General features: G+C 39.7%; 1 protein-coding gene across 4 annotated transcripts in view; it reads right to left on the bottom strand.

Moving 5' to 3' along the window:
* Nucleotides 1-2,516: 2,516 nt before the first annotated feature.
* Nucleotides 2,517-23,763, bottom strand: part of LOC110990499 (uncharacterized) — a 34,340-nt gene continuing 13,093 nt past the window's right edge. For all 4 annotated transcript variants that reach the window (XM_087134427.1, XM_087134428.1, XM_087134431.1 and 1 more), the window contains 9 exons: nucleotides 22,450-22,532; nucleotides 18,251-18,391; nucleotides 15,018-15,115; nucleotides 14,166-14,307; nucleotides 13,694-13,761; nucleotides 10,903-10,934; nucleotides 10,010-10,054; nucleotides 9,655-9,765; nucleotides 2,517-7,273 (listed from right to left, as the gene is read on the bottom strand). In XM_087134427.1, coding sequence (XP_086990553.1) covers nucleotides 7,079-7,273; nucleotides 9,655-9,765; nucleotides 10,010-10,054; nucleotides 10,903-10,934; nucleotides 13,694-13,761; nucleotides 14,166-14,307; nucleotides 15,018-15,115; nucleotides 18,251-18,391; nucleotides 22,450-22,532 — 915 coding nt within the window. In that variant the 3' untranslated portion in view covers nucleotides 2,517-7,078. The remainder of the gene's footprint in view (nucleotides 7,274-9,654; nucleotides 9,766-10,009; nucleotides 10,055-10,902; nucleotides 10,935-13,693; nucleotides 13,762-14,165; nucleotides 14,308-15,017; nucleotides 15,116-18,250; nucleotides 18,392-22,449; nucleotides 22,533-23,763) is intronic.

Consider the following 23,763-nt stretch of genomic DNA (forward strand, 5'->3'; position numbering starts at 1 on the left):
CAGAATGTTAGGAACGGTACAACCACAACTCTATTTATGACTAGAGGTGGGAAGGGGTGAAGATTCTTTTACGGGTGACAAATGGGAAAGTCATAGTGGGGGAAAATCCATTCCCCCCCTGGGCCCCAAGACGTCAATAAGCCACTGCATGTAACCTGAAAAGAGTATTTTTCTATCGTTGTCCGTTGTAATCTTACAGAAAGACACTTCGCAGCTGGCAGTTTAACTCGCCTTTTTTGACCAAAGATCGAACGTGACACCAACCTTTGCAGTAGGGCTTGGGTGACTCGGCAGATTTTTATGCAGCAAATGTGCTACCTGCATGTATTGTACATGCTCAGTACCTACATAAAAAATCTGCAGGTATGCCAGGATTGTTCCTCCTGACTTCCGCTTCTTGCCGCCCCCACAAAAAACCTACAATTCCTTTAATTTCTTCACGCGAAAAGCAATGTGTTTAGTCTGTAAAGAAAGTAGTCCTGTTAATTTTCTATAGGCCTACTAATCATCTTTTAAAGCTTTTTAAAAGTGAATATTTTTGGATTTATTCGTAAGACAGGCTTTTATTTTTAACGTGGAGGTAGGCTACAAGGCCTAAAATAATATTACCCAACTACATCAGATGTGCTATTGTGTCTTTAACTAATGGTCAGAAAATAACTTTCGCTGGAGAAACTCCAATCAAGGCCCACACCATGGCATACTAAGTGTGCCCTCTTTTAATAATAGAGCCAGAAAGTTGGCCCCTGATGGCACGCTTCCAGAACACTTAAACAGGCAAAATAACGTGCAAAGATCTTAGAATTTGTAAAAAAATTTCGTTCAGTGACAACTTGGAAGAGCTTTGGAAAATATTTGCTAGAATATCGATTCAGAGAAACTAAAAAAATACCTGACCTAAAACAGAAATATCCTGCCAAAAATTGACCCATCACTTCCGAAAATCTAAAAACATAAAGAAAAGTTCAATACGGCAGTCTCGTACGCAGATGAACATTTACGGTTTGAAATTTTATGGTAGTCTGTTGGTAAAAGCCGAAATAAAAACAGATAAAAATATTTCACTTATTATTTGGATTTATAAGTAATACGTTTAAAGCAATAATATACTTTTACAAAGGATTTTAATATTTTATTTAACCTTTGCTGACAACACCAGCGTTATGTCAAAGCAACAGAAACATGGAGGTAGGTAAATCTTTGCAACGTTTTCCGATGTCATTTTCACGGGGAGTAAAAACAAACGTGCATGGGCAAGGAGACCTTGGTACGATATCGCAGGACGTAAAAGGTCGTTGATGAAATTCGGTTTTTACCCATCACCAGGTCACTTTTCCTGAATATTAGTAGAGGAAGACAAAGGTAAAATTCCGACACGAGTGTTTCATGGGGTGGTTTCAGTTAGGAATAATTCTTCAAAAAATTATTGAACGTGAAAGGACGGCCTAATGTAAAATCCCCATTGGGCGGACCGCGCAGGAGTTCCGGAAGCTCGCTGCGTGACCTTTTACTTTCAGGCTCTTTAACAGCTTTTGCCTTTACCATGACGACATGAATAAAGCAACACTGTATGCTGCTTGTTTGTCAGAGAGCTTGGGAAAAAAAGTCGAATTTCTTTTTAAATTCACGTAGTCTGCGCTGCTAGTTCCTCCATGCATGCTCGACAGGCCAGCTGAGGCCAGAACCTAGGTGGCGGAGTGGTTAAGACGTCTGCACTATGGGATGGTGCTCATTATTACCTGGTGAATTTTTTCGCCAGCTCTTGGACAAAAGTGAGCTCAAAGTGTTATGCATAATGCAGTATGCTGGTGTAATAGGCAAAACCTGTATCCCCGACGCAAAGTACATCTTTGGAAAAAGAAGTGTAATTGGCCGTGTCCGAATCACTTGGCTGCTGCTTAAAATTACACACGAGTCTATGGTAGTGGCTGTGGCCAGTTCCCATAGAGTTGCGTTTAATTTACGGACGTAGCCAAGTAATTCGGACACGGCCTACCCAAAAAAAGATTACTGATTGGTTGCCAGCTGTAATCTATACGTTAAAAATGTATTTCTACCTTCACGTACGCGGCCGGCGGGACGTACACGTACATGTACGTTGCAACGTGTTGGTCCTTGTCTCGGATGATCATGTTACTCACAATTACTTATCTTAAAATTTCGACTGAAGTTCACAGACGAAATATGACGATGTAACGACTTGCCATCAATTCTAGCCTCATACACTAAATCCAAGTTTTTGCACAGTGCAGCATTAAACATTTACACAGCACAACAATGACTGCATCAGATGCGTTTTGGTTTTGTTTGAATGGATTGGATTTGCCTCTGTATTATAAGCCTAATGGCAAATACATGTTGGTTCTATCAACATTGACATAACCTATGCAATACATTCAGTATGGCCTGTTAAAAAGCTGTTGCCCATGAATGTATCAATGTGCCCTAATATGAGTGAATTTGGCGATCTTGGGAGAAATTCAAAATAAAATAAAGAAATCAAAATAAAATAGGACTCGTGTGATCTCCAATTTATTAGACCACAACGATTAATTTTGAAATAATCATAATTTATGAATGAGTATAAATGAAATAATTACCTTAATATAAAACTGATTTAAAAAAACAACTTTTTGAATGTACACATGATTTAAACGGGCTTGCGACACCTCTGTACTACAGTGGTTAAAAATAATGCAAAATTTTGCTTCAACAAACCGAAAGTGCAAGGTTTTAATTATTTTATCATGTACTAACTCAAGCAGTAAAATTGCAACTACCTGAAAATCACCAAGCATGTTTTCAACAAATGGGTTTGGGGCAAGACACAATTCACTTTTGCCACATATTACTATTAAGCTTTATTTATATATACATTTCTTCATAACTATTTTCATAAATTGGTTTTCTGAAACCTTTTTTAAAACAAGCTGCCTGAGTTCCCACAGTATATTTACAAAAAAAGTAAAAATATATCTAATCCAAATATAACAAAGTGCAGTACTTAAACATACATATAAAGAAGTTAGAAGAGCTAATTAATTTTCTGCGACTCAACAGTAATGCTTAATCCTTGGAATTTTGAAAAATAACCATCTGAATAGCATATGTGTAGGTGACCCAACAGATATGGACAATTTACTCTATACATAAGCAATTTGTCAACATGCATGTCGCAAAAAGTATTCCATTTGATACATCTTCTTGATCATCTCTGCAATTTTCACAACTGACAGTAACTTGCTTTGATAATGAACACATTGAACATTGACTCTCAGGGAAGTTTCAAGTTGAGGATGACAGAGGCTACTGTCCCACCTGTTATAGTTCAGCAAATGCTACATGCTTGCATAAAAACTGGAACCAACTGCAAGTTTTCTTTCCTAAAATGACATCATACTACATTGTACATCTCAAGTCCATTGCCTTCAGTCAATGCCTGTGTTGGCTGGCTTTCCCTCAGCTATTCCCTTTCAAATGAAAGCTGGGATTTACCACTGGACTCACATGTGACCAGTGGAAGTCGATTGGAAGATTTTTGGGAGGGAGGGGAAGGGTACAAATTGTACTCTGTCATTTAAGCAAGCAGTCATCCTTGGGGTCCTTTTAGCAACAAGGCTTTCTCATCCTTTTTTGTATTTTCCCAGTAAGGTCTTATTCATATGTACCTCCATTTCACTGCAAAATGCCAGCCAGCTATATCCAAGTTATGGTCAAAATAAGGCAGACTAAACAAGCAGTCTCCATTGTGCATATCTTTGTGAGTCTCAACCAAAGTGTGCGAGACTGTAATAGAAACAGGTGCTAAACGTAAGCAACTTTCTCTATTAAGTGGAACTTGATTATAAAATATGGAACTCAAAACTTTAAATGTTAGCTTTTTGTTGTTTGCTCTGTTTCTGCTGTCACTGTCTCACAAGTCAATTTCATAGTGTTGCCTAACAGTTAGCATGGAAGTTGAACTTACTACAGCAGCAAATGATGCTGCTCACTCTTTCATGGCATGGATATGCTAATAGTTGTCCAAGCATGAAGATTCTCTTGCAACGTCCTTGATTTCTGCAACTTTTTCGCTCTTTTGCTCTTTCGCTCTCAGGCATGTTTGTACTGTGCTTATTGCTTTAAATTTTCTGTCAAGTGGATGGAGAACATGTTACTTCATAATTAGCCATTAATTATGCAGTTCTTTGAAATTAAGCCCAAGTTAAAAGCACTGAACATGGGGATCTTTCCAGAAATGGCAACGCAATGATCACCTTTCCTGTGCTCTTGTTGGCAATTCAGTACATTACTTGGTGGCAATATTTTCTGCATATATGTACTCAATTGTCCTTTTTTCATATAAAAGTACTCATTTAGTTGAACTTAAATCAATTTCTCAAGAATAAAAGAAGTTTATAATATTTTAAATACTGTACAGGCAAAGAGATTTAATGTTTATGATTATTAACATATTTTTCAATATTTTCAATCCTCATGGATGTACAAAACGTAGTGGTTTTCCTAAACTTACTCAGGATTTACAAACGAAAAATATTTTTAAAAGTTCTCAGCTGGCATGCTCACCCTCTATTTATACAATATGATGGTATATCCAATCGAGAACAAATCAATATCATCACACTCAAATTCAAAAGTACAAACATACAAAATGGCTCTAGATCAGCAGCCGATTTCAAGAAATTTTATGCAATGGTGTAACTCAACTTACACCACATTTGATTGCATAAGTTTGCACAACAAATGAAGAGCGATTTCACGAAACTTACGCCGTAACTCTGTGACTTATGCCAAAAATTAATTTTGGTTGCACCAAACAAAGTGAAAATAACAATTTGACTTACTCATCATGTTTGGTTCAACCTCACCATTGCTGATCTTAAAGCTAAATATGAGAAACATTCAACCTTGTTTTTAGAAGGTAGTGAAAAACTTGCTTGGCTGTGAGGGAACTGCGAGAATTTCTCTTCGGTTCCATCAAAGATGAAAATATTTCAAAATGAGGGGTGGAGGTTATTCAACGGCTGTTTGATGACTGTTGTGGTATTTGAAAGAAACAGCTATCACAAAAGCTGTTATCATCCTTGTCCAAGAAATTTAATATTATTAAAACATGGTGCATCTTTTTGTGAAATGAAACGTAAATTTACTGCACACCTACAGCATAAATTTATGGGGCAAGGCTTATGCATGGTTCAAGAGTATGTCACGTTTCGTGAAATTGGCTGCTGGTCCCATGCTGAGAACACAAATAGAGTACATACATTTGTGACCTAAAAATGCCTCTGAATATTTGAAAGTTAGCTGTAAACTGTACTTAATGTAGGGTTCTAAATGTTCCACTGGCAATGAACCGGGCCAACTTCACAGAGTTTGTGAGGTCAGAAAAAAGACAAAGTCTGATTACTTGTAGTATTACTCCAAACACTACTGAACTGAAATTCATACGTATATGTGGTCCATGATCTTTTTCATGCTGAGAACACTGACAAGTAACTTGCATAGTGCAGCTCATTAATAGTTGCTGACCTTTTTTAGTTCATGTTTTGTTCAAAAATGGTAACAGTTATAACCACTTGACGCTGCATGACGTGTACACACACACATACTTTTCCGTATTTATTCCACACAAGACATGTACACTCATTTAAGAACTGTTTTTCATTTCTGCAGTTGATGTATTAATGCGTCATGCTTGGTTGGGTCAAAGCACGATTGCAAGGTTGAAGAACTTGGGGGGTAAAAAAACCTGCCCCAACAGCTTTTTTGTGTAAGAACATATAAGACTTGCACATAATTCAAAAACAGATTTTTGTCAGAGACAAGCAACAAAATGCTGTTTGTCTTTCCAGAATCTTTGGATCGAAGGTGAGAGGACCTTGCTTTTACATATTAAAAAAAATGCCTTTTGCAGTAACACTTTATTTTGGGATGATTGACTGCCCCCAAAGAAAACAAAAGCCCAACATGGAATGTAAGAGACTACCTAAGAAAACAATATTGCCATTCACGTTTGTGCATGGATGTTGGCAGGGGCTGACTTTTTGCCTGAAGTTCAGCTATACAAGAAATGTTATCCAAAATTTAAAGAAAGCCTGAAACCTGGCTACTTTAGGAGGACATATCTATCCCTGTTTGTGATGCAGCAGTATCATTTCTCAGAGCAATCGATACTGGGTCTTGCAAGGGGCTGACATCTATCTTACTTTACTGGTTCTTCTGACACAGGTACACTGACTGGCTTGAGCGACATATAGTATTTGTATGGCTGTTAGATTGACTACATGGACATGATGTTACAGCGATCAGATAACTTGTCCTCTTCATGGAAGCAAGGATTTACTGGCTGTGTGAGCTGAACACTACGATACCCGCTGCTACATCTGACTCGAACCAGCCAGCCAACATTGGCAAGCTCTGTGGTTGAGTGGTTAAGATGTCTGCACTAGTAAGCAGGAAGTCATGGGTTCGAGTCCCACCTGAGTATGCTTGTAGTTTTTCACAAACCTTCGGGGGCAAAAACTGAGCATACAGGGGTATAATACACATTGGGCAGGGAAAAATCCAAATTAACTGAACACTTAGTACACTTGAGACACTCAAGTTCTGGCAATACTAGCTCTGATAATCCAAGTTTGTACACAATGACTTATAAAAAGGCCTTCAGTATAGTACATTTCCCCCTCACAACCAACTACTGCAACTCTTGCAATAAATGCTCCGATTAGTTTTGTTGATCACATAATTATTAAGGCCTAGTACGGCACGCAACTCTCAAAAATACAATGAAGGCATTTGGGCAAATTATAAACTAAGCCAACTGCTACAACATTAGTGTAGATGAAAAAGGCTCTTCAGGAAGCACCCCAATTAATATCGATACAATGATAACAGGTCCTTGCCAGAACATTAGCGTAGGTAGATGTCTCTTGTTCAAATATGAGTTTTCTATTGGTTTGGGAAGCATTAACCCTATCAAAAGATTTTTTGGTACAGTAGCAATTGATGAATTCTTACCATCAAATGACTTATAATATTCGGTCAACTGTCACCACTCGATAAAAGAGTTTGGTAAGGTTCATGCTGTTACCGGCAGTGACAGGCTTGTTGGCTCATGCTCTTCCTGAATGCTGGGCAACTTGGGGAAAGACTGCGTTCTACGGGCAGGGCTGGCATACTGTGAGGGGGGTACCCAGGGAATGCCATGATCCTCTGTGCCTGGTTGATAAAGGCGTCGATAGCTGCCAGGAGATGCAAAGCGGGCTTGAAACGCCTGAGAGGAAAAGGGAGGACAATTCATGAGAAGGTAACAATGACATATCATGGCTGTTCTAAGCAAGCAAGAACAAAAAAATTTACACAAGACGTGGACAGAACTGGTTGCAAGGATGTGGGACATAACTTGACCCAAAAAAAGCCCAGCCAAATCAGCCCCCTCCCAAAATCCAGGCTGTTCCATGTTTGATCATTTTTTAAACTTGGCATGGCTGTTATAGAGCACAAAATTAGACCAAAAAGGTGCTTGTACAATATGTCATAACACAATAAATTTTATTCTGCCATTACCGGCTTTTGATCTGCCACATTATATAGAAGGTAGGGATGGGGTTCCCAACCCCATTATTATTTTTGTTCAGCCTATGGAGATCGGGAAACAGTCTAACTTGGAGCAAGTTTGAGCCGTGACTAAGGGCTACGTGCAAGCAAGCTACTCGTGTTCAGCAGGAGTAAGAACTGCAGGTCAATGAGGGTATAATCCCATCGCACATACAGAAATATAATGTGTGCGCACCACACTTGGGTTGAACCGGAGGAACGGCACAGATGCAGCCAACCACTACTGGTCCATATTGCCTGGTACCCAGGTTATGTGTCATGCATGGGCTACAATGGAAAAATGAACATTGGTTGACATCATGACCTATGCAATGCCCAAACAATTATGGGGAAATTTCATGTCTGTGCAAGTAAAGTATACACATGTGTGTTCATACACACGTGGCACTGGGTGACATGGACTGGTGATGAGCGATCAGCCCCGATGAATGCCTTGGGCTTATTTAACGTAATTCTTACACAAAACTAATAATAAATCGGACACCATAATCCCACATATTGTGTTGATATTTTAAGAGTTGTTATTGATATGTTGGCTGGACAAGCATCTTTGATTTTGTTCAGACAAACACAAAAAGTGCCCAGAAAATTCTGATGTCCAACCATAATATCACACTCTGCTGTTAAGACATGAATACACCTATGAAGTTTTACTTCATAGGTGTATTCATTTTACTGACAAGGGTTTTTATTGTTATTGTCATTTATGGACAGGCTTCAACCTTAAGCTTCAGAGGGTCAAGGCCACTTGGCCTTGAATGCTCCCAAAAACCAAAGGCCACCAACGCCAACTGAAAGGGCATCAAGGCCATTTTGAAATTTTTACTTATAATGCTTGTCGGTGACTTTAACAGACTTTCCTTCAATTTCAACATGCATGGTGTTTAACTTGCAACCTGCAATTTTCCTTGTTTCTGTTCACATGCTGAGCAGTCTGCTTCAATTGTAGAAATAAAAATAAATAATACTGTATTAACTTTTAATTTACCATTTGGTGTTGTGTCTTATTACTTTTCATGATGCCATAAAGGCAACACTGTATTACAAAAGTTAATGCAATTACTCACAAACAATGCAATTCAAGCAAGTCGGTCACTGAGTCACAAACATTTATCCAATAGAACCCCGCTGGCGCCCGCATAAATACATACCAGTACAGTAAAATAGCGAAGAAAAATAGACTGGGTCGTACTCCCATCCACAATCCCAAAACAATAGTGACTCAGTCTCAATTACGCAATGTACAGAATCCGATTGGTGCAGAATTTGTAATTCTGTGGTCCGTGTATAAAGTAGTCTGGTCCCCCTTTTCAGAATCACATAACTCAACTACGTTGATCCGGTTGCTATACCATGTTGTCTACAAGGCGATGCAAAACCAGTCCATGAAAAAAAATAGTGCTCGGTGCCAGCGGCTGGCAGAAACACTAGCGCTAAATGGTAACTTGAAAGTTGAATACAACTTTAAAATACATGTAGGTGCCTAGTGATCATTGAAAAGGGACACGTCGGCCAAGTGACCAAAAGGTACATGTTATTTTTAAAGGGCATCATGGCAATTCACGGGCATTGCGGCAGTGGCCGCTGGTGGCCGCTGTACAGATCGAAGCCTGTACAGATCATGTCCTCATGCATGTCAGCATGCATGCATTGAGCTCATGTTAATGGATAAAATTAACAGTTTGGGCCAACCTGTCTAAGAGAATGGGAAAGGTAATCCCAAAGAGTTGTTCATTAAGCTGGTTTGTCTGGCAGGATGACCTCTTGCATATGCCAATGTTCATGACTGACGCTGGGCCTTGTGAAAAAATGCCCTCAGACTCAAAACCCTGGGGATACCATTGGGAACTGCAGCCTTGTTGGTTGGATAGGAAAGTGCTCCCTAATCGCCCCTTCTGATTCAAGGTGATGCAAATGAGTAAGCAGCTCGGCGGATGTTTCCTAAAGTGATACATGGCCGTAATCAATGAGTGAAGTTTTCAACAGCTGCCTTTAAAACAAACCAACTTTAAATCAATTAATTATCAATGCACTTACCCCATATTGTGTATCACTGGTTAGAAAGTCCTCCTGGTTGCTATCGGTGTATCGAGACACAGGGTGAAAGACAGCTAAAAGTGTGACAATAGGCACCACAATCTTGAAAAGCTGTAGGGAGGAGAAAAACGTAATGCAAAAAAAATTAAGTACAGAGCAAAATATCTGAGGGACAGAGATTGGTTTCAAAGAGTTTCTATGCAGGAACTGGATAGCAAATTTACAATCTTAGCAATATCCCCTGAAACCAGCCAAGGGCAATGATCCATCATTTTTCTATCCAGAAAACTGATGGGCTTAGCAGCCTTTAAAATGATCAGAATAAGTAGAGTACTGTACATTGTAAGTCCCTTACCATCAGGAACAGGTAGGTGATGCTATAGACAATCTGGCTCCGGTTCTGTTGAAAGTGAAATCAGAAGAACACTTTTTTGCCTTATTTTTCAAGTAACAGCAGATATGTCTAGGAATATACCATGACCAAATTTAACGAGTATCTTGAGGTGACAGGGCTTAACCATTTGCTGTCGGGTGCTTTTAAAATGCAGTGCACACAGACGGGATATTTTCAAGATTTTCAGTTTCCGAAATTCTTCATAAATTCATCATTTCATTTAATGGATGTTTACAAACACACGAATGACTGTTTGGTGGCTACTCTAAGCTGACAAGCACCTTCCTTGACTCCCGAGTATTTCAGCCAGGCCTGCTGCCCTGTAAAGAGAGCCCAGAATTGTGAGGTGTTGCATAAATTCCTTTGTCCCCAGTGAATGTGAATGGCGTCTTTTCAAATGCGGCTGGATTAGCATGCAGCGGTGCTGTGTCGCTCATCAATGAGGCCCTGGAGCACTTTTATCTGCAGTGCTAATCCGCGGGCGTGTTATGCCCAAAATAGCGGTATACTGTTTAAAAACAGTGACGGATTACCTTCGAAAAATGCAAGCCAAAAAATGATGCTAATTCCCAGCAGCAGGTCTTTTATTCCGAGTACGGTCTTTTGTTACAAGGACCAGCTCTTTGTCCCATTTCAGACACCCCGGCTCTACGTATAAACCCCTGGTGCTCAAAACGGGGTTCCCTGGCAGCAAGTGGTCAATGCTGTGGTATTGGTTTTATGGTAGAGTATTGGTCATTGCAAATGTTTGCTTTTTTCATTGTTCCTTTTCATTTTGTATTTCTATTTTGATATATCTTCCATTCTCCCTCTCACTCTCTCTTTTGCAGAATATTACAGCTTCATTAACTTACGTAAATATCTGCACAACTGGCATTCTGTGGATCTGTAAAGTTTCACAACAAAGGTATACAAAATATATTTAAATATGATGAAAACAATGTGAATTTCAAAGGGTATTCTTTACTATTTGTTACAGTCCTAGAAATGCCTGAAATGAAAAGGGTTCTGATAATAGAACTCAAAGGCAGTTTCAACATCTGACCAAGTTTAGTCTGGTAATCCATGATCACAATGCAATGTACTACATGTCATACAGTGGAACGTTACGAGGTTATGTTTTCAAGGGCTGTTTTGATGAGTTTTAGGGTCTCATTTTTTGTATTCCTTTAAGATTGAAATGAATTTGTCCCCTCTTGGATATCACATTCGAAGGACTAATGTTCCTGAAGTAACAATCCAATCTATAATTTCCCTAGTGAGGAATGCAGTAGGAGCCAATCGTCAAAAGACAACGATGAGGTTTGAGAAATGTCACACCCCCATTTCAAGTGCCACAACTTCAGGGGTAATTTGTTATTATACAACACTTCCATAAATCCCCGTCATCTGATTGGTGGATCATTGTTCACTTGGCATTGAATTATTTGTACCAACACACAGCACACACACAATGCATTGTATAAACTAATAATGGACACCTTCGGATCGATTGCACTGCAGGTTGTAGTGGCGTAAGTTTCTTTTTTGGCAACATGACAAGCAATCAAGCTCCGCCCTTCACAATTGTATGAAATAATTAGAAGAACTTGTTTTTGTGAGTAATGCTGATACTGCCAATATAAGTAAGCAGATAAATGCTGCCAAACGATTGAACCAGCTCGGAACATCATGCCGGAAGATTAACGGATTCACAACTGGACAACTTCCAGTTTGAAACAGTGAATTAATCCAGCTGTACTCAGAAAATCAGATGACAAGGATTTATACAGGTGTGGTATAAAAACAAACAATGAGTGATGGGCATCCGTGAAATGGAAAGAATAACTGCATTTGGTGACAAATGAAATCCAGATCGTTTTATCTGTCACCTTGAGCAATTAGTCTTGCCATCACACTCTTAAACATTCATTATTTGTATACTGTTTGCACTGGATTGTGCAGTTTCTGCACTGTGAGTATATGCTCAGTCACAGCAGTACATTCAGGAAGTGCCTCAACTGAGCCATGTGTTGTTTGAATTAAGTGCACTGCATGCATGTTACTGTTCCCCTTCTGTTTCTTCTTCTAACGCCGAATGTATGCAATGCATGGCATTTGTTAACACAGTGGTTATGGACAAAACTGCTTTTCAAGTTATTTTCTGGCTATGTTATGGGAACTATTCTGAGTCTCCTTGAAGTTTTCACAAATGGAAAGTCACCACTCATTGTTTTCTTCAGTGGTGCTCTTTCATCAACCAGTACCATGGTTTCATTCCAGAAATTAAGTGATTTGAAAAGCCTTGTCCGCACTGGACTTTATTTTCTGAGGATTTTACCAAGCGGACGGAAAATGAAAACTGAGCAAATTTTACCACCGTCCGCACTTGGACTTTCGACGCGGGGATTTTTACTGAGACACGTGGGAAAAGTAACCGAGCTGTCACTATATTGGCACATGAGGGCGCTTTGCGTGACCTTTCGTGTTCACCCTTTGACCAAAGAATTATGGCCGTTTTCCAATACTCAACTTTGTGTCCGTTTCAGGCTTCGTGTAGGAAATCAAATCCCCAATTGTGGGCCTGAAGTGTTTAACTTAAATTAAAGTACTGTAATGTTTGGCTCTTTTGCATCTTACTTGATGTTTTGTGGCACTATCAGACTTACTTTTGCGCTTACAACCTCAATGTCAGGAAGTAAAAAAAAAACAGTTGAAGCCTGAGCCTGACCTTAGTAACCTGAGCCAGTAAACCAGATGTACGCTTCCCTGAGCTGCTTTTACCTACTTACACTGTCCGGACTGGACTTTCTGTCTCGGGAAAAGTGTCCCGGGAATTCTTCCTGGCCAGAAGTTGGCCAGTAAAAATTCCCGCGTGGCTCGGGAAAAGTAACCGAGAGGAAGTCTTCCGGGGATGTCCGCACTGGACTTAAAATGGGCAAAGTACCCATCATCTCAGCAAGTTTACCCCAAAAAAAGGCCAGTGCAAACAGGGCTAAAGACAAAGGTGACTGGATACCACAAAATGAGTCTTAAGGTCATTTGTTTATCAGCAATAACTAGAGTTCGCATTAAAGAACAAACTGGGCTTTTGTGTTAATTCATCACCCAGCCTGACATCCTAATGAAAATGGGCAATGTGTGGGTGAAAATTGTTAAGGGTTTCTATTGATATAGACTGCCAGACTATTTTGAGGCCGTTAATGCATCATTTAGTTAGATTAGGTAGCAACTATAGTGTTTAAAGCAATGAGTAAGATAAGATGTGAAGGACTGCAAGGTGAAGTGAGCAATGGATTGAATCCCCCAGTAGCATGTACCGTGGAGTTTTGTGAGTAAGGTTCTGAGAGCAACTTTTTTTTACTCAACTTTTTGGATAATGTACCCAGTCCATCATCAGGAAACTAATCGAAGATTCTAACACTACAAGGATAAATTAAGAGCACAGAAGCATGCAGGGGGGAATGCTATTATGAAGTCTTGACTGGGTTGTGGTTGGAATATGACTGACTGAGCTGGCAGTTGCAGGGAATGTTACTTGCTAGATGATCAGTGAACCATTTGTCCAGTAATCAAACTGGTTTAGAACTGTGCTTAACAAAAGAGATTTACTCCATGAGTAAACACAAACATCCACAACATCAGCTGAAAGCAACCAGTACTTACTGAGTATCAGCATAACAGCGTCAAACAGCATCGTTGTCAAGGATGACAATTCAAAGGCAATAATGATGCTGCAATGCAAAACATAAGTACAATTTATCAATACTACACTGTTTTCCAAGAAAAGGTTGGTAACATGTCGATATAAACCTGACTTGCATCATACAAATATGGGCCCATGGAATGAAGTTTTACTAGTGAAATACATTTGTGCAATTTTAATGTCTGAATGCTGTTTGACATCCCCTTTTGGTTAGTCTTTACACAAAATTTTACATTATTCCATATTCTTTTTGACAAATGTGGCTGCTGTTGCTGCAATGTCATCGAAAGAAGAAAATGTCAATTTCAAGAGTTTTCTGTTTCAATTGGAGACCCAACATTTGCTCCTGACACATATTTGTAACAAAACATTGTTCACTGAAGTGAAGAAATAAATGTGTCATTGAAATGAATTAAAAAACATTCTCAATACCTCCAAAGATTGCGTTTCTGTTGCCTCCTAGCACTTTCTAAAGTAGTCACTTCATTCATCTTCTTGGTAATCAAAATGCCAGCCAGTAAGAACAGTTGCGTCAGGAAGAATTCAACAGCCGACATCATCACCCAGTATGGATCTACAGCAATACAATACACACCCACAGATTGCTTTTTCTATCTGTAAACAGACCTCATTTCTTGTACCATCTCTAAAATGTTCCAGAATAATACTACATGTACTATCAGCATAACGCTGGGAGGAGTATTGTGCTGTGATGAAGTGCGCCCTCTCATGTCACAAAAGCATACAGGCATGCTTCTTATTCAGCATGTTATGCCTATTATGACATTTGAGGTTACTTGCTCCTTACAATTACTTACTATTCTAAATACCAAGTACTACCAGTGTATATGATTCAAATGAACTTGTACCACATTGGGCCAATATTCACAGAGAGTTTCAAATTGTTTCACATGGCATATCCTTGGAAAAACCTTTCCATGTATAGTCAAAATGACAACATGCAACAAGAATGAACTTAAAGTACAATGACTATCTAACTGGGTCTTATTTGAACAATGGACAGCTGATTTGTGGACAGCAGCTGCATATGGTCAATTTTAACTTGAAAACCTGCCTTACACACTCTAATGAAAGCACAGCATGTCTTGCATACAGTATCTGAAAGGCATTTGACCCCTTTGTGTACCTTCAAACTGCCTAGTCCTACTGAATCACCAACATTCTCAGGCTGATAGTAAAACTGATCGTAACAAAATTGGGAGGCAAACACTGTTAGTACAAGGCTTAAAGTGGTAAGACTTTCTTGGTCAGCTCTCTGCTTACCAAAGCACTCCATAGTTGTGTCTTTTGACATAACAATAGCAATGACAGCCACAACACTGAAGTAGGCAAAGAAGGCAATCAATGCAGGAAGGACTAGCCTAGAAACAGAAAACATGAGAAGATAATTGGAAGCAAGTTAATCTTTTCATAGAGATTCCTTTATTCAAACAGTATCCACATTGGTATGTTACTCAGTCATCTTAGTTATATGGCATCACCTCCCCAACAGTTTTTACTTGAAGCCTCACTGCATCTTCCGATATGTGGCATTCTGCAGCTAAACCACCTTACATTCTCTGTACTTGAAATTCAAGGGTACCAGATTCATGCAATAGAAATGTTGGGGTCTCAATTCTGCAAATCTTCCTAACCTTCTCGTGGATTTTTAAGAATCTAGGAGGGTGGACCCAGATCATGTTTCAACATGCACAATCAAATTTTTGTGAACAAACTCATGGTTATTGCATGTACATGTATGTACAGAACACATAAAATGTGACTACCGTAGGGATCTGAGACACTAGAGTACTAGTTCTCATTAACTCAAAGACAATGTGTATGCAAAACGGTTGATTTACATGTAGGAATGAATTGTCCCACTCCAGTTCACATAATGCAGCACACAATCAATCCACTAGCGGTACTGGTTGGAGAAACAAATAGTCAAGAATGACTTCCAAGCTGCTAAACCTGCAGCGTCTTCACGATCCGAGGTTGGTCTACAGAGGAATTCTGACTCTACATGCCCATTTTGAATCAATGCGTACTGTGCACTTATGTGCACTAATGTCTAATCATTTAAAATATTTCAATTATTATCATGGAAAATAACGAAGCAAGGTCAGACTTTTTTGATAGAGAACATCAGTCACATCATATGCAAGTATGACTGAAAGTAGTGCTTCAGCCAAACCACTGAACCAAAACTAAAAACATCGAGCATGGCACTTTCGAACTGAACCGAACCAAACTGGTTGGTTCAAACGCTCCAATATGGCATTGCTAGCACACAGAATACATGCAAGAAAACTTGATAAAAAAGCAAACTCAACGAAAAATGGATAACGAGTTATGCCACACCGGCACTTGTGCTCAGCACATGTGCTTGCACATGTACATGTACACAAGTACTGTAAATGTACATGTACAATAAACTTACGGTGGCCCTGTTACGATCCCAGTTGATCCGAATCCTTTTGTGTCTCCCTGAAAAGGTACGTGTGGAATTTAGGCACGTTCCAAAAACCTATAAAAGACTCCGTAGTCATTGATTTCGCTCTCAGTCAGTGCCTATATGCTTTTAGCATGTGCGTTTCGAAATGGCCGGCGTTGGGTCAGCACCTCCTTGTCGTCTACGCCTCGATTACTGCCGCACCGTGGCCAAGGCTGACACCGCTGAGGGACTGTGGACCCTGGAGTGTCGTGGCTCCATGTGGAAGCTGAATCTCGCGGATCGACACTGACCTGCCTGTCTGAACTGGGCTGTTCTGGCGCGGAGTGCGGAGGTGCTTGGCCCGACGACCGCGCCCTTTTAGCCATGGCACTGACTGGGCGGGGCCTAATTTTCTTCTGTTCTTGTGTTGGCTCCTTAAGGTAATCATACTCGGCCGAATATAATTTGCCTCTTCGCATATTAACTTGTTTTGCCGGCTTGCTAATTTTCAGTGTAATTAATTCTGCTTGGCTGTGCTAATGTAAATAATTTCCTTTTATGCTTTTGACTGTTCAAATTCACGATGCCTTTGCATGAGAAGTTTAAGTTGCAGCAAACCACTAGATTTACTTTGTTTTAATTTACTGCTTTGCTGATTTAAGTTAATAATTAAATGTTATTCCAAATTAGTTCCTTTATTGTCCTTTGCTCGTATGTTTTAGTGTCCTGATTCCCGTCTTTTGATTTTTCTTCTGCCGTGCATTCTCCGCACGTAACAGGCCCCGCATAGCGCAATGGTTGTAAAAAGCTCGTGGTGAGAATTCACTTATAATCAAGCGAGAACATGCAACATACGGCATTTCCGCTGCACACCAATTCTAAATTCTCACTACATCTAATTGCGCTTATGTATATTCAGATTTAGCATTATGTTTGCCAATCTACGATAGCCACGCCCTTACGTTCCATGTTAGGACAATGATGTCATAAATGGCCGTGCAAAACAAATTTGATTGGATTGATTGGATGCTGATCACAGTCAGACTCGTGCTCGATTGAAGGCAACTCCGGAGGGAAATCTGATTTTGCCAGGCGAGCTGGTGCAGTGATCCAGCGCGCAATCCAGCACACAACAAGATTTTGTTCAAGCCGTGGCCTAATTTGGCATTCGTTTGATCATGTTTAATCGAAGTTGTAGTGTGAATACTTGTAATGGATTTTGCCAGATCTATAAGTTGTTCGCAAATCTCAAATTACAAAATGCCGTTATCCATTCAAAAAATACTGATGGAAAATTGCCCCTTTGGCCACATGGGTGCCGTCCTGGGGAAAAAAAGCTGAAGGTTCTTCGAAACATCAAAAGCCACAGTTTGGTAGTTGAAGCTGTTTCATGAAAAATAACTAAAACACAATTCGCAGGAAATGTAATTTCATTTTGTATCCTGTAATAGAGGAAACTCCCATTTGAGCATGCTGGTTTTTTTCTGTTTTCACATATCCTACGATCATTTTGTTGAGCCAAGCGTTGTCCAAACACAACCGCTTTTGGTCTGTAAAATACAGTCGGGAACTGTCACACCTCCAACGGTAACTTTCTAGGGAATTTTAACTCCTGAACAAACTTTGGGGAAACAGTTTGGAAAAAAATTATGTTCACATCGAAGTCGCTCATGGATGGGGATGGAGAGGAGATTTTACACACGGAAGTACTATATACAGCACGTATGTAGCGAACTCTTCAATGTCTCTATGTGCATTGTACATGTATGTACACGTGTGAACATGTCCGAACCCGAACCGAAGTTTGGCAAAAGTTTCTGAACCGTGTCCGAACCCGAACCGAACCTTGGCACCTACTTGCAGCACTAACTGAAAGCGTGTCAAAGCATGATGTCAATTTGACATCAGACAGACTTGAAAACTTGACTTGTGACTTGATGTAACCAAATGACTTGTAGCTTGACATCACTTATGGAAAAGCTGGTGTGCGACTAGGGAAAAATGATTTGTGACTTGACTTCTGGAAAAATGACTTGGTTACAACACTGTCATATGAACATCCATAGTAGGATGCACTTACTTCATACTGAGGTGGTCTCTTCGCAGCAGTCTTACGGAGCGGGACAGGTAAAAGTGACAAACAATCAGCAGCTGTAGCATCTTCATGTATTCTGCAGCTAACTCTAGCTGAGGGTAGTGTATGTACACCCAATGGACAATACTGTAATGGTAAGATACAAATGCACACAAAAAACTTGGTCAACTTTGTCGATAGTAATTATTAGTTTTGTGTCCACTAGGCAATTCCACAAAACCTAACGTAATGGCATAACTTCACTGACATCAAATTTTACTAAGTAGGTTTGGCAACAAACATTTAGCAAAACTTACGCACTGCATAACTCGGCACCTTAAAGAGGTACAGAAAAGGCACAACATGAATGCATGAAGATACATGTAAACTGGCATTGTTGTAGCTCAAATGCATTAAAATGAAGAGTTTTGATGACATGTAGAAAATGCACAATAGTATACATTAATCTGTAAGATCTCGACTAACCTAAAATCTTACTCCTTAGCTAGTCAAAATAATTGTAAGATTTGCTCGGAAATGAAGGAATATGAGACATATAAGGTGGAGAGGAACATAACTTGTGTGGCATACATGTGAGAGTACACTCGTGTTCACATGCAGTGGCAAAAGACGATTCACACACCATGGAGAATAACACATCAGCATAAGAGTACCCAGACCTAAATCTTGGGCTAAATCGCGGGCTACCTTGTAATGTGTGTACACGTGAAACTTCTGAAAAAAAGACAGCAACCCACATGCATACTTGTTTGCCGAGTCTACAATTTTCAATGTGTCAAAGAAAAAGAGATGAACAAGTATCGGATTCTTCTTGTGAAAGTGAGTGGATTTAATTCCCATGTAGGGCTGTGACGAATATCCAATTATCCAGATAATCGATCGAATATCAAACATTCGAGTAGTATTTTCCAAGTACGAACATTCAAATTCAACATTCATGAAAATGAAGGGAGAATTTTCTTTTGTTTGAAATGAGAAAAACTGTACTGTGGAAGCTTGTTACAAGCAAATTCAAATGAAAAGCGACAGAAATCTTACAATGATTCAAAAAGTAAATTATTCATTAAGAATTGTTAAAGGACAAGAAATACTGTTCGTCTCTAAATCTTGCTTAATCACGGCTGGAGATACTCCTAGATGTGAGAAGCTATTATAGTGATCATAGTGTACAACTGTGTGCATTATTGCAACTGATTTTGTACATGGATTGTTCATCAACAATCCGGTGGTTGGTACAACCCAAAATTCGGATATTCGATCGAATAGAAGGTTGAATTTTGAAATAGTGACTTATTCGAATTGACTCAGCCCTACTGCTGTGGCAGTCCCAAAGCTGCTGGTGGTCCATCAGCACAGCATCGTACACCATCAACTGCAACACAACACAAGCAGTCGGCCAGGCTTTTCACTTTTCTAAATTCGAGGTGCTTTTGCAGACACTAGATACCTGTCGCAGCAGTCCTCCAAAAATCCTTGGCATATTATCTGCAACAACTGGGAAGGTTTAAAATCTACCATTGTCTGGGAATGATAGATTCAATGCGATATCACACGAAAACCTCGAGACTAAGTCTCAGTGTAAACGTCTACATGATTCCTGTCCGAACTGCATGAGACCAGGGTAATGGGGCATGTTTCATTTTATGACAAAAACAAATCAAATCATGCACTTAAACTGAATGTATGGACCAATCAATGTAGAGGACAACAACAACGAGAGAACATTGCATTTTGAGCATGCCTCTACAACAAGATTGTGTGAAGATGCACCCTGCTTACAGCCGTATCTCCCCGGGATGTTTTGGGGTCACTGGCATATCATTAAAACATAATGAGTGTTTCTGAAATCAGTCAAAAAGGGACTCAAGGAAGCCAATTTTTTTGGACATTTTTTCAACCATAAATGGGAAAACTGTTCCATTTTTTTCATGTTATTTTGGAAGAAGGTCTTTTCACCTCTTGTTTAAAGGTAATAATTAGAAAATGAAGATTTCTTTTCTCCACCTCTTTGAGCCAAAAATTATGGCAACGTATTCATAATTTATGATGGTGTAAGATGCACCAAATAAATCAGAATGGCTGATTTTCCAACTAATGTTCGTTGTAAGGGTTATGACTGCTCAATTTATCCAGGTTTATATGGGAAAAACAAAGCGTTGTTTATTCAGGGGGGGTTGCAAAGAACTTATTGGGCTTTGAGAAAACACTGAGAGTTGGTTTCTGGTCCTAGTGAAGAAAAGATGACAACATTTTCAAAACAGCAGGCCAAGCTATTTTAAGTGGTTCTTTCCTCGCCTTTCGCCTCTTCAGTCCCTACCTACTTCCGTGGGTTTTACCCAGAATATTTTTTTCTGGGGTTCTCCACCCACTTCTAAAAACTGTAACTATGTGTACTTCTATCTCCACTTCTGTCTGCAAACTACCTGCAAAGCACCTCAGGCACTTGTGAAAAATCCTTGATAAACAGAACAAGTTAATAAGAAATTGATTCAATTCTTTTTGTTTGTTGGTATAGTTAAATTCCACCAGCAGGGTTCGACATTAATGCTGGTCTGCTAGCCAAACTTGAGTAAAAACAGCGGCGGTCTAGCGAAAGCCCTCATCTGCGTAGTCCGACGGTCTAGTAAAACAATATTCTGAAATAAGTGGCGAAATAGTTGATTGTGATGCATGCCCTCTTGCTGCTGCTGGTTTTTGAACCAAATCAAATAGAACCTCTTGCAACCAAGGATAGTTTGGTCCCTGGCATCAGCCCAGCAGAAGTAATGCTGAAGTCTATGAATGCAGCAGCAGTAAATCGTCTGAAACTTCTGTTCCGCAGTGCTTTTGCGGTGCAATCGCACTTAACTGTGGGCCGTTTACTGTACTACCGCGTGTGGCCAGTACGTCTCGACAACGCTATGACTTGACGTTGGTTCTGTGTACAAGATCTAAATCAACACGTGCTTTCATGCATTGCATTGTAGAGGTACAAGTAAGTTATGAATATGCATCCCGCGCGTATGACGTGCTGAGTGTGTATGGTGTGTGTATATGCATTACGTTACTATGAGTATGCAATACTGATTTTTCTGATTGGTCATTGGTAGTTGTGACACCAGCGATGTCACGGTTGTGATTTCGTGTTTGATTCAAGCGCTACGTGCCAATAGAAAACATAGCAAAATCAGACCAAAATAGCGCCACCTGTTGACTCTTGGAAAAAGGTTGGCCTCCGTTTTCTCACTGGAAATTCAAGATTGTGGCCAGAAGATCACCTTTTATTTTAATTTTATGGGGATTAGCCATGAAAATTTTTTTTATTCGCCTTCCCCCTAATACCTCCTCAATAGTAGTAAAACTATGCACTCAGCTCCAAATACCCCGAACTGGAAATTATCAGTCCCAAATTCTGGATTTCTAGAAATATTTTTATGATCCCTCCTGATTATGGCATGTCTTATTGAAAAATCCCAGTGGGATCACAAAATGAGCTTGTGGGCAGAAATACAACCATTGGTGGAATGCACCCTGCGGGTACTGGACACAGTCTAGAACGAACATGTTGTGTATGTACATTTTGCCGGGTGTACATGTACATACATTTGTATGTGCGTGTACATGTGCATAGTGCATAAAACATACATGTACATGTCACACGGTAAACTGTTCATAATGATATGTTTTTTGTCTCTTGGATTGTGAATAAAACAAAAGCGTTTTCAGCAGGTAACCACTTTGTGTGTTTAATTTCCTTGAGTGAAGTTATACTCATGTATATTCTGGAAATTCATAATTCCATGGCCATTTATGATTACTCATCAACAATTAAACAACAGTGAGCACGGAGTGCACACTGTTATCCATGATGTTGGAGCAGAAAACACTAGTGCCAAAAAGAATGGCAGAAAATGCTGGCAGACTAGTAAAAAGCCATCAATGCTGGTCCGGCTGGCAAGTGAGAAAAAAAAGTTAAGGGCGAACCCTGACCTGTGACATCATCCTACTGTCCAAGAGCTTAATTCCTTTGCATGAATGGAGTGGTGGACAAAGTTAATACACTTGACCATGCTCCCCTTGAAAGTGATGAATGGATCTTGGGCTGCAGGATGTTGACTATGAGGTTGAAAAGTGACCTCTTCACAGCAACTATTGAATGGTACAAAGTCTGACTTTGTCATTAGTTATATTTCTCTTCTACTTACACAATGAGACATTCTACCGTGGCACAGTAAAAGACCAAGAGTTGATGGCAGTACTGCTGAGGGGCCTGATGTAGACGAACAATCTGAGGAATAACCAAAGTCAAATTCCCTTAGTGTACTGATAATTCAGTCATGTCTTTATTTGTTGTCATGTTTTCCTTTGTGAAACACATTACAAGTTTGTTACTGCTGGTTTGAAACATTTATGACTTCAAGTTAAATTAGCTTAGTCATCAAAGTATTTCTTCTGTGAATTTAGTTAACCACTTGCCGCCGGGGCCTCCAGTTTCGGGCACTGTGGGTTTATACACGTAGCCAGGGTCTCCGAAATCGGACAAAGGGAACTGGGCCTTGTAATAAAAGACCATACTCGGAACAAAAGACCAGGCTGCTGGGCATTACCGATATTTTCCACTCTCAATAGTGGAGATAATCCAGCCTGATTTTGAAACAGTATACCACGGTTTGGGGCATTTAGTGCGAGCGGATTACCACCGGGGACAAAAAGCGCTCCACCACCGCAGCGACAAGCCACATAAGCACCGCTGCACGTTAATCTGGCCCCTATTGAAAAGAGGTCAGCAGTGCACAGTGCCAGGTTCGTGAACAAAAGAAAGTTACCTAACACCACAAAATCTGGGCTCTTTTTACAAGGCTGCAGGCCTGGCTGAAATACTCGGGCATCAACAGATTTTGTCTGTCAGACTAGAGTGGCCACCAGACAGTACCGGTAATTCATGTGGGTGTAAACGTCCATTAATTGAAATGATGAATTTTTGAAGAATTTTGAAAACTAAAAAATCTTGACTATTAAAAGTCCTGATTATGTGTACTGCATTTTTCAAACCACCCAGTAGCAAGTGGTTAACAATACCTTTGACAATAATATAATTTTTCTCACCAGCAATTTAAAATATCCAGTATCTCCGAAATTTTGGTCTTTTGTCCCCACAATACACATGCAGAGTGCATGTGTATTTGCCCAAGCATGTCAAGGCACAAAACCAGCTTACGAGTAATGGAAAGTGGCAGCCACAGTGGACATTTGAAAAGAGAGGAAGCACAAACAAAAAGTGTAATATATGGACATGAAAGGGCACAGACAACAAAATGAAAGTTGCTCTACAAAATATGACCTTGACATTCTCAGAGGAACTTCAGGAATTCCTAAAAGGACCCACAGCATGAATTTCAAATGAAAAAAAAATTTTACAGACTGAATATGTCAAATACTCTGAAAATTTTGAATGAAAAAGAAGGGCACTTTTAATGACTTCTTCAATGTTGCTGTTATTTTCTTTTCTTCTTGCCAAT

Source organism: Acanthaster planci, linkage group LG03 (assembly GCF_054643075.1).
Source record: "Acanthaster planci isolate LZ-2023a linkage group LG03, COTS_SCS, whole genome shotgun sequence".
NCBI classification, from domain to species: Eukaryota; Metazoa; Echinodermata; class Asteroidea; order Valvatida; family Acanthasteridae; genus Acanthaster; species Acanthaster planci.